At 38.6% G+C, this 11,479-nt stretch overlaps 1 protein-coding gene across 3 annotated transcripts in view; it reads left to right on the top strand.

Moving 5' to 3' along the window:
- Positions 1-11,479, top strand: part of NUP188 (nucleoporin 188) — a 90,545-nt gene that overhangs the window by 55,811 nt on the left and 23,255 nt on the right. For all 3 annotated transcript variants that reach the window (XR_005219113.1, XM_037851224.1, XM_037851223.1), the window contains exons 13-26: positions 179-244; positions 1,240-1,359; positions 1,915-2,041; positions 3,726-3,878; positions 4,068-4,194; positions 4,467-4,554; positions 4,653-4,729; positions 5,421-5,535; positions 7,707-7,827; positions 7,954-8,020; positions 8,756-8,884; positions 9,186-9,325; positions 10,189-10,295; positions 11,236-11,442. Coding sequence is in view for 2 of the 3 variants with exons in the window: in XM_037851224.1 (XP_037707152.1) it covers positions 179-244; positions 1,240-1,359; positions 1,915-2,041; positions 3,726-3,878; positions 4,068-4,194; positions 4,467-4,554; positions 4,653-4,729; positions 5,421-5,535; positions 7,707-7,827; positions 7,954-8,020; positions 8,756-8,884; positions 9,186-9,325; positions 10,189-10,295; positions 11,236-11,442 (1,644 nt within the window). In the remaining variant the exon portion in view is untranslated. The remainder of the gene's footprint in view (positions 1-178; positions 245-1,239; positions 1,360-1,914; positions 2,042-3,725; positions 3,879-4,067; positions 4,195-4,466; positions 4,555-4,652; positions 4,730-5,420; positions 5,536-7,706; positions 7,828-7,953; positions 8,021-8,755; positions 8,885-9,185; positions 9,326-10,188; positions 10,296-11,235; positions 11,443-11,479) is intronic.

Below are 11,479 nucleotides of genomic sequence, written 5' to 3'. Positions count from 1 at the left end.
TACATTTAAAGTAATTTTAAAATTTCCAATCCATTTCCCCATACATTATAACATTTTGTCTTTACTGCAATCCTGTAAAACATATGAAGGTGTTTATTAGTGTTTATTTCAACTGAATATAATTTAAAAAGATAGACTGGTTCAACCAGGAAACTCATTTTATTCCCCTCCCCAACAGGATTTAATTGACACAGCCTGTGAAGTCCTGGCAGACCCTTCTCTTCCTGAACTGTTCTGGGGAACAGTAAGTATGTCAGAGGAAGTCATGCTATGCTATTCCCTGGAGCTAAAGAATTTATCAGGCACTTACTCTGTAACAGGTTACAGTAAGCATTTGTATTTTCTCATTTGTATTTTCTCACTTTATCTTCATGAAAACCCATGAAGTACATAACTGTTATCACCATTTTTGCATATAAGGAAAGGTGATGCTCAGAAATGTGAAGTGACTTGCCCATGGTCACTCAGCTAGAAAGAGATATCTCCAGGATCAGGGTCCAGGTTTGTCTAACTTGAGTCTGTCGCCCAAATCATTAACCAGTGTTTTGCCTCTCCTTCCCACCAAATGACAGTTTCACACTGGGAGTTTCTTGGGCACCAAGATTCCTGTAACTCTTGAAAGTACCATTGGAGGACTATAACTTTTATGAGTTGTCAGTGTATTATAACTGTTTGGAATGAGAATTGGGCTTAGAGAGAACAATTTCTTGTTAGCACTTGGTCTTAACATTGGCGGCAGCCTCAAATCTCAAGGTCCAGCTGCTGAGTGAGGCCATCTTCTCTTGTACTGTGGCTTGACTGATCTGCCTGTATATCTTACCATGTTTTTCTTGAGATACTTTCCAATCTGACAGAGTAACAGCATTCCTAGGAGAAGCTGGTATCAAACAGTGTTTAGATAAACTGTTTGCATGTTGTGGCTAAATGCTAACATGTTGAGTGGTTTTCACATTAATGAAAACATGTAATAAGCAAAGGTAGATAAAATGGTGTTCCTATAGAAAGGGTAGCAGGGAAGGTCCCTGGAAGGTGTAGCCATTTTTTTTTCAGATCCTCACTAAATCGCTTGTGGATAGCTTTTTTCAGTGGAAATCTGAAAATCTTTAATTATTAGGGAGAAACGATGCCTGCCTAAAGGAAAGGGTTATTTTAGATTTTCTTTATGATTGCTGGGCAGTTTGGAGATGTGTTGCTTTGTGGGTAATGTGAAGGTAAGTGACTTCTTACCTTCCACCATAGGAGCCAACCTCTGGTCTTGGGATCATTCTGGACAGTGTATGTGGCATGTTTCCCCATGTACTCTCCCCACTCCTGCAGTTGCTCCGAGCCCTTGTATCAGGAAAATCCACTGCCAAAAAGGTAAGTTGTTCAGTCAGATGCCTAAAAGAGAGTGGGAGATATTTTTTGGAGCCTTCATTAGGAACACTTTTTGCTTTCCACTTTGAAATTCCACTGCCATAACAAGAGTTAGTCTGAAGTTGAATGAAAGATGACAGAGTTAGTGTCTCAATTCTATAAAATTAAATAAAAATCCTTTTTATTAAGTACCTATTATAGATACTTTAGGAAGTAAGACAAAATAAAAAATTTCTTAATATATAGTTAGAAGAAAGTCATAGATATAAGAAATAATAACTAATAAAAACAGGTGATGTATGATAAATGTCATGTGTTTAGTAAAGACCACACTTTTCAGGAGAGGAAACTGTCTCTGTGCAGTGAGGGTGGGACTTGAGTTGTACGTTAAAGAATGGGAAAAATTTGGAGAGGAGAGCAGCACACAATTCTAAGAAGATATAGTGGTAGGCTTATAAGAAGTTTGAAAGTTAGCACATATAAAATCTGTTTGAACCGGTAGAAAAGCAGATGTGGGACCCTAGGTGACTAGGTGACTGGATTTCTTCTTGTTGGCAGGTATATAGTTTCTTGGATAAGATGTCTTTCTACAATGAACTTTATAAGCACAAGCCCCATGATGTGATCTCCCATGAAGATGGAACTCTTTGGCGGAGACAAACACCTAAGCTACTTTACCCTCTTGGTAAGATAGAGGGATCTTTGGTTCAGTATCCTTTATTATGACAGCCTCTATTTAGACCTCATTGTTGCTGTTTTAATTACTTAATGCATGTTGCCTTTAAAGACATCCTTGTCCTTTCCACCATTGTTGTTGATTTGTTGATAAATAATTATAGTTAATTTCTCTATTTTTTTATTAACTTTTTTTTGTGAGAAGGTTAACTATGCAGAGTATATTTTTAAAAGTTAATCTCTTCAATCCTTTAATTTAGTTTGTTTCCTCTCACATATTCCTATATAAACTCAAAACTCGTTCTGCAAGTTGATTTTATTACATATAGATCTGACAGATTTTTTTATGATAATTATATAATTATTGTCTTTGTTCTATAATTTTTAAAATTTTCCCTTCTAATGGACATTTTGGCAGTGTTAGTATTTTTTTTGTCACGATTTATTATTCTTAATTGTTCATGTACTTTTTTAAAAAAATTCATTTTTATTGAGATATATTCACATACCATACAATCATCCAAAGTATACAATCAGTTGTTCACAGTACCATCATATAGTTGTGCATTCATTACCCCAATCTACTTTTTGAACGTCTTCCCTGTACCAGAAAATGTGAAAAAATAAAATAAAATAAAATAAAAGTAAAAAAGAACACCCAAATCATCCCCCCACCACCACCCTATTTTTCATTTAGTTTTTTGTCACCATTTTTCTACTCAGCCATCCATACACTGGATAAAAGTATTGTGATCCACAAGGCTTTCACAATCACACCGTCACCCCTTGTAAGCTACATTGCTATACAATTGTCTTCAAGAGTCAAGGCTACTGGGTTGTAGTTTGATAGTTTCAGGTGTTTATTTCTAGCTATTTCACTGCACTAAAACCTAAAAAGGGTTATCTATATAGTGCATAAGAGTGTCCACCAGAGTGACCTCTTGACTCCATTTGGAATCTCTCAGCCACGGAGACTTTGTTTCGTTTCATATTCCATCCCCCTTTTGGTCAAGAAGGTGTTCTCAATCTGACAGATGCGGGTCCAGATTCATCCCTGGGAGTCATATCCCATGTTGCAAGGGAGATTTACACCCCTGGGAGTCAGATCCCAGGTGGAGGGGAGGGCAGTGAGTGTTAGTATTTTTCCATTACAAACAATGCTGCGTTAGGTGCATATACCCTTATATACTGATGCTTTTATTTCTGTTAGATAGACTCCTCAAAGTGGGATTGTTGGGTAAACATTAAACATTTTTAATAGACTGTGCCAAATTAAGTTGTAGAAAAAGGTTGTAGCAGTTTATTTTCCTCCTGGTTGTGTGTAAGAGAGACGAGTCATTACTTTTGAGTTCACGTGTGTTACAGGTTCACGTGTGTTACAGGTACTGAAGGAGCAGCATATAAAAGGAAGGGCTTCATTTGCTCTAATCCTTGTAGTCCCATAAGATGGGACTATAGTAATCATTTAAATGGAAAGCCACTCTCTGTTCTCAGCTGTTTATCAGACATGGGAAAGAGTCAATTCCCTGCATGACAAAAGAAGTGTTTAGTTTTGTTTTTAATGGATAAGATGTAGGAATGTTAGGCACTAAGATTCCATATATGCCTATGTGACTATTGTGTCTGATAGAGGAATTGCCTCTTTTTGTTGTTTGCTTAGGCATTAGATAAGTTTCTCTTCCTTCCTTCCTAAGGGGGTCAGACCAACCTTCGCATACCTCAAGGCACTGTGGGCCAAGTAATGCTGGATGATAGGGCTTACCTGGTACGTTGGGAATATTCCTACAGCAGCTGGACCCTTTTTACCTGTGAGATTGAAATGCTGCTTCATGTTGTTTCAACTGCAGGTAACATCAGCTTTGGGAGACATTACTATGGGGAGGAAAAATGGACATGCATGGAGGATAGATAATTTCAAGATAAAATTAAGGTTCATCAAGATTGTGATTTGTTTGATTTGTTTCCTGGGACTCATACTATTAAGCAATCTTAAAGGAGTTGTTTTCTATGAGGTCACAGGCTATCTTTCCTCTCAGATGTGATTCAGCACTGCCAGCGGGTCAAACCCATCATTGATCTGGTCCATAAGGTCATCAGTACGGATCTGTCAATAGCAGATTGTCTCCTGCCAATCACTTCTCGCATCTACATGCTGCTGCAGCGGTGAGTGTTGGTTGGATAACCCCTTTAGCTGCATGGCAGAGCTCTCAGAGGTTTGTCTGTTTCTGGGAACCTGACCACATATAGTGGGTTAAAGCCCACAAATGTTCCTCTGTGGAAAGCTCTGGTGTGATATCTATTCCCAGCTAAGGGCTTTCCTGTTTTTGTATCCCTGCTGAGAGGAGGGACTTGGAAACAGAGTAACTAGAAGATATTTTTGATGGAACAAGTTGTATTTTTCATCTTACTGGGTGCAGTATACTGTTCTCCAACAGGTTAACAACAGTGATCTCTCCACCTGTGGATGTCATTGCATCTTGTGTCAATTGCTTGACTGTTTTGGCTGCCCGGAATCCAGCAAAGGTAAGGTGTTGCCAAGTCTTCCCAACAGGAAGAAAGACATAGCACTGGGTGTATATCTGAAGACACATGTACATTTGATTTTTCTTTTCCATTCTTAGGTCTGGACTGATGTTCGTCACACAGGTTTTTTACCATTTGTGGCTCACCCTGTCTCCAACATGAGTCAGATGATTAGGTGAGCCAAGTCTTAGGTTGGGTAGAATGTATTCCCTAGGGAGAACCATGTACATTTCAGATGTAGCCTAGTTTTTAAGAGGCTTCTCTTTACCTGTTTACTCTGTTTGCTTCTTGTCTGTTCAGCCCTCTGACCGGAAATAAGAGGGATGAGTGAGGACCAGGTAAAAAGAGACTGCTCTCCTCTCTTAGGGTACCACTGATGGTTCAGTCTTTGAATCCTTAGAGAGGTATTTTTCATCTAGCAATAACCACCTTAGGTCCATGGGAGTTTACTTTCCAGCCTGGAGAACCCAGAGGTTTCTGGATCAAGGGAATTGGCTTTCCTTTCTTAAGCCATAGTTACTCTGTACTTTTTCTTGTTTCATGGGTACTCAGGCTTGCCCAGTAGACCAGTTGCCAATAGACAGGCTCCATCTTGAGCATTCTTCCCTTGCCCCTGTTGCTTGTAAGACAAAAATGTTTCCCTAATGTTTATTTGGTTTTTCACTTTAAACCTCTTAAAACTGTACATAAATAATACATGTTGTTAATGTTTAACTGGGGAATAACATTGCCTAGATATTGTTAATTCCCTTGCGGAGTTTCCCTGTTTTATGTTCAAGACATCTAGACAATAACAGCAATGCTCTGTGATTACAGTTTCTTGAAACCTTAAAAATGCCCCAGTTTTTTTCCTCTGTCATTTCCAGCGCGGAGGGGATGAATGCTGGAGGGTATGGAAACCTCTTGATGAATAGCGAGCAGCCCCTGGGCGAGTACGCAGTCACCAGTGCGTTTCTGCGCTTAATCACCACTCTTGTCAAGGTAATACCTGATTGAAGATACTAAAATAGTTTCCCTGCCACCTGCTACTATAGTCGTCTTATCTGGAGGCAGAAAAGTTGTCCTGAAGCTATGGTGACAAGCTTTTATGTATTGACTACCTATAATGTGCCAGGTTCTGTAATAGGTGCTTTATCTGTGTGAATTTATTTAATACTATGAGAAGGCTTATGAGGTAGGATTAAAGAGGCCTGTGGTATAATGCAGTGACTGTCAAACTATATTGACTGCACCCCAGGACAATAAGTTTATTTTATATCACTCAGTACATAACAACTGTGGGTCTATACTCCTGAAGCAACTCTTACGACACTTACTCTTTTTTTTTTTTTTTTTTTTTTTTTTTTTTTTAATCATCATTTTATTGAGATATATTCACATACCACGCAGTCATACAAAACAAATTGTACTTTCGATTGTTTACAGTACCATTACATAGTTGTACATTCATCAACTAAATCAATCCCTGACACCTTCATTAGCACACACACAAAAATAACAAGAATAATAATTAGAGTGAAAAAGAGCAATTGAAGTAAAAAAGAACACTGGGTACCTTTGTCTGTTTGTTTCCTTCCCCTACTTTTCTACACATCCATCCATAAACTAGACAAAGTGGTGTTTGGTCCTTATGGCTTTCCCAATCCCATTGTCACCCCTCATAAGCTACATTTTTATACAACTGTCTTCGAGATTCATGGGTTCTGGGTTGTAGTTTGATAGTTTCAGGTATCCACCACCAGCTACCCCAATTCTTTAGAACCTAAAAAGGGTACGACACTTACTCTTACTACATAAGATGTTCTCTGATATTTTCTACTGTTTCTTTCTTTCTTTCTTTTTTTTTTTTTAGCTAGTTTTCACCATAAACCACTAGTGGGTCACAACTCTGATTGAAAACTACTGATGTAGCACTTAAGAGCAGGGGTTTTGAATTCAGACCAAATTAGGTTTAAATTTCAGCTTGATTAAATTAAAAAACAATACCTTCATGATTTAGGGCATGTATAGAATTTCTTAGAACCTCTATTAGATAGGAGTCATAATTATGGGCTCTACCTCATGGATTTATTGAGCGGGTCATGCATGAAAAACATTCAACACATTTCCTGCCCACATGGTAAGCCTTCAATGAATGCTTAAAAAACATAGAAACAATCATATATAGAGATATGACTATAGGTAAAGATGTTTACTTATATATAAATAAGGAATCCCCATTTTAAGAAGCAGTTCTATTGAGATACATTCATATACCATACAATCCATCCAAAAGTGTACAAATCAGTGGTTCACAGTATCATCACATAGTTGACCATTCATCACCACAATTAATTTTAGAACATTTTCATTACTCCAAAAAAAAGAAAAAAGAAAGAAAACAACCAACACATCCCATACCCCTAATCCTCCCCTATAATTGACACTTAGTATTGGTGTGGTACATTTGTTACTGTTGATGAAAGAATATTAAAATGTTACTGTTGATGAAAGAATATTAAAGTTACTGTTAACTGTAGTCCATAGTTTGCAGTAGGTGCATTTTTTCCCATATACCTCTCTGTTATTAACTCCTTGTAATAGTGATGTACATTTGTTCTAGTTCAGGAAAGAACAGTTTTATATTTTTACTATTAATCATAGTCATTGTTCACAACAGGGTTCACTGTGTTAAAGGAATCCCCATTTTTAAGATCAGGAAACTGATGTTAAATAATACCAGGGTGAAGAATTTTGGGTGACAGTTCTCCTGTCTGGTTTTCCAGTGATGGAATAGTGGGTGAAGGTTAAAGATGATTGATGATCATGACAGTGAAACTGGCATTCTCCATCATCAGCAATCCTATATTCTTTATGTTTAAGGTTCCTCCCTTCTACCCAGATTTAGTCTTCATCCCTCTCCCTCATGCAGGTGCCTTTTGTGACATAGTCGCATTGGTTTTTTTTAGTCCCTTTCTCTTTTCTGTGAGAACAGAGAAACTCACAACTTGGGCTTAATTGAACTAGGGTGTTCTGGTGTGCCTTTTTTTCACTGATGGCCAAGGCTTGCCTAATTTCCTTTGGACTTATGGTTTTGAAGTTAAATACCTAATAAATAAATGACTTTTCTTGTGTTTAAATAGCTGAAGCCCTCACAGCATGGTTTCTTGTAGGGGCAGCTTGGCAGTACCCAGAGCCAAGGGCTGGTGCCCTGTGTAATGTTTGTGCTGAAGGAGATGCTTCCCAGCTACCACAAGTGGCGCTACAACTCTCATGGTGTGAGAGAGCAGATTGGTAAGGACAGCATGGTCAAGGAAGGTCTGGAGAATTTCTGGCTCCCTGGAGATCTTGCTTTCCTTTTCTTGGGATATGAGTCATCACACAAGGTCACATCATTCCTATGTCTTTTCTGGAGTCCAGGTTGCCTGATCCTGGAGCTGATCCATGCGATACTGAACCTCTGCCATGAGACAGACCTGCACAGCAGGTATGAGAGAGGCGATAGCTTGGTGCTCGTGGATGCTGCCACTCACCAAGGGAAGACACAGGTTTCTGCTGAGCAGAGCCATCTCATTTCTCTCAGAGAACTCATCTTGGTTGAACCCAGAGCTCAGTATTCTTGAGGTTGTGATTTGCTTTCCATTGGAGTGAGAATGAAATTGTGTGTATATGCGTGTGCATATGTATATATGTGTGTATTGTATGTATAGATTTGTATAGATACACACTTTTATATCTAATCATTTTTTAATTCTGTTTACAAAAACTGTGTGTATTCATCGGAAAATACTCATTCAATCCAAAATGCCCTCAAAAACTTCCTTTCCAGGGGTGGGTATTAATAACAAATTAGTGTCTCTTCTTCCAGGATTTTGCCTCTGTTTGTACTCACTGCTCTGTAACTTACTTTCTGTGCCATTACCTATAGATACGTCTTATTTTAATGGTTGCGGGGCATTCATTATATGAATTAATCTTGATGTATTTCAGTAAATATTTCCATAAATTGATGGATATTTAGATTATTTCTCAGAGTCGTCTCTAGAACCAAGTCTATGTTAGGAAAGTGATCAGAGTGTCTTTATCTGGCAAAGAGAACTGATCTGTATCACTGATGCCCAGTTGCTTAGGTTTGCTACCCTAGCCCAACTGGACAATGCCCTTTCCTTCTGAGGATAAACTTGGTGGCTCCCTAGTAACTAAGAACACCTCTGTCTTCCAGTCACACTCCCAGCCTACAGTCTCTCTGCATCTGCAGTCTGGCCTACACAGAAGCAGGACAGACAGTTATCAATATCATGGGCATTGGTGTGGACACTATTGACATGGTGATGGCAGCTCAGCCTCGAAGGTAGGGTTCCCTCTCTTCCTTTCCCCCATTTGTCTTTCTTGTCCCTGAGAAAGTAAGAACTCCAGTTTAAGGTACCTTGTTCTTCCTAGAACATAGCCCTTAGATAGCATAGTCACTGCCATGTAGGCTGGCTTTTGAAAAGGTGTTGATTGCTCCTCTTTTCTCCTAATTTGGGCTAGGGCCTCTAAACAGAACCTATTGAATTCTGGGATTATTGTTGGAATCTGGTTCATGATAGCACATATGTTTCGAATGAAGTCATATTGTTTGAATCAATTTTGGTTTCTGTTTGGCATCCTAGTGATGGTGCAGAGGGCCAGGGTCAGGGCCAGCTGTTGATCAAGACAGTGAAACTGGCATTCTCCATCACCAACAATGTTATTCGGCTAAAACCTCCTTCTAATGTGGTTTCACCCTTGGAACAGGCTCTCACACAACATGGTATGTATTCCTCTTCCAATCACCAACATTTCTGCCCATAAGTATGTAACTCAGGCTGTGTTTTTGGAAGTCAACAGTATCTTCTGATTAAATTCTTGAGGACTTTTGGAAATAATCACCATCATCACCAGCTTCCATTCTGGACTTGGAATTAAAAGAACTAGATAATACTTTATTTCTGCCTCCTGTTGTTGACAGAATAATAGTTAAGAACATACATTCCATGTCAGACTGCTGTGGTTCAAATTTTGGCTCCAATCAGCTATGTGATTTTGGGTACATTACTAAACAACTTTACCTCAAATTCCTCATCTGTAAAATGGGGATAATGCTGAAATCTACCATATAAGACTATAATGAAGAGTAAATAACTTACTATTTAGAAATTGTGGGGAGGTTCCTGGTACCTAGTAAATATTGGCTGTTATTACTCTGTGACCTTAAACTTGTCATTTAATCTCTTCGGGATCCAGTTTCCTGATTTTCTATTAGGTGTTTGGATAATGTCTAAGGTACTTCCTAGCTGTATCATTTTGGAATTTTTATGAATTTTGCTTTTCAGCACAGTGCTTCAGTGTGATGCCTTTTCGTAAGCTATTTTTTATAAGACTACTTATTTTCTTCAAAATGTGTGATTTTCTTTTCTTAATGAATTGGATTGAACTGTGTTTATTCAAATTCTGTCCTGGCTATCTTCTTTACTACTGAAAAAAGACAGAATGATATGGGATTGCTCTAGGTTTGCTCTGGCCTCCTAAGTAGGTAAGTAAATTCTCTCATATGTATGAGCCTTTTTGAACAACTTGGCTACGAGCTTGAATCAGTCACACTTTGTATCTCAGCTGTTTCCCATGCTTCTTCAGGGGCCCATGGGAACAACCTCATTGCTGTTCTAGCGAAATACATCTATCACAAACATGACCCTGCTTTGCCACGTCTTGCCATCCAGCTGCTGAAACGTCTGGCTACGGTAGGATCCCACTTAACGAACCGAAGCCCCAGAAAACTGACTCTGCTCAAGATCACCCTTCTTCCCAGTAGTAACAGACACTTGGAACTCTTTGACTTTTAAAGTAACATAGACAAATATAAATGTATGTTTCTGAGGGTTTCTTTTCCTCCTCTTTAGAAAAGATATATGTACTTGTAAAAAATGTAAACATTACTGATAATGGTAACAGAAAGTTGAGGTATCTGTGATCCCTTCATTCTGAGAATTCCTATATGTAAATTGTTATGCATTGCTTCAGATTTCTTTTTTTATCTGTGTTTAAAAGGGTGTTTGCGTCTGTACTTTAGTTCTTTACAAAAGTGGAATTCCACTTATACATACCTTTTTGTGGGTAGCTTTATTCACTTAACACATATTGCATGTCAGTACATTTGGAACGACATCTTTTTAATGCTTGCGTGGCATTCCTTTGAATGAATGCATCAAGGCCTTTTCTGTGTTTCACTATTTTAAATAGTGCTGCAGTGAACATTATTAGCCGTAGAACTTGGTAAACATCTTAATTTTTATCATACCTTTCCAAATTGCCCTTCAAAAAAAGATTGAAACAGCTCATGCTCCTTACCATCAAGGCTGTTGCTGAATCCTTGTCATAATAAGCATCATCTGTTTTTTAACCTTTATCAATCTAATAGGCAAAAAAAAATGTTATCTCATTTTTTCGCTTTGCATTTGTTTGTGAGAAAGGTTGAGCGTAGAGCATCTTTTTAATTTTGATTACTATTTCTGTGAATTGTTGGGCATCTCGTGCTATAGTTCTTTTGTGGTAATGTCCCTTCTGTGTGTCTGGATGTTCCGTTTTTGCCCCTTTTCTGGAAGTTCTCTAGTACCCTTCTGTAGAAGCCTGTTGAGGTTGCCAGGAGATAGAGCTCTAAATCTGTGTCCTGGTTTCCACCAGGTGGCCCCTATGTCAGTATATGCCTGCTTAGGCAATGATGCTGCTGCCATACGTGATGCCTTTCTGACTCGACTGCAGAGTAAGATTGAGGACATGCGCATCAAAGTCATGATTCTGGAATTCCTCACAGTTGCAGTAGAAACCCAGCCAGGTCTCATTGAATTGTTTCTGAACCTGGAAGTGAAGGATAGCAGTGATGGCTCAAAGGTGAGTCTCCACATGGTTGAAGGTGGGAGACAGCTCC

The sequence above is a fragment of the Choloepus didactylus genome, chromosome 10 (genome assembly GCF_015220235.1).
Source record: "Choloepus didactylus isolate mChoDid1 chromosome 10, mChoDid1.pri, whole genome shotgun sequence".
NCBI classification, from domain to species: Eukaryota; Metazoa; Chordata; class Mammalia; order Pilosa; family Megalonychidae; genus Choloepus; species Choloepus didactylus.
The sequence above is the reverse complement of the archived record's forward strand: the minus strand, read 5'-3'. Positions and strand labels throughout refer to the sequence as shown.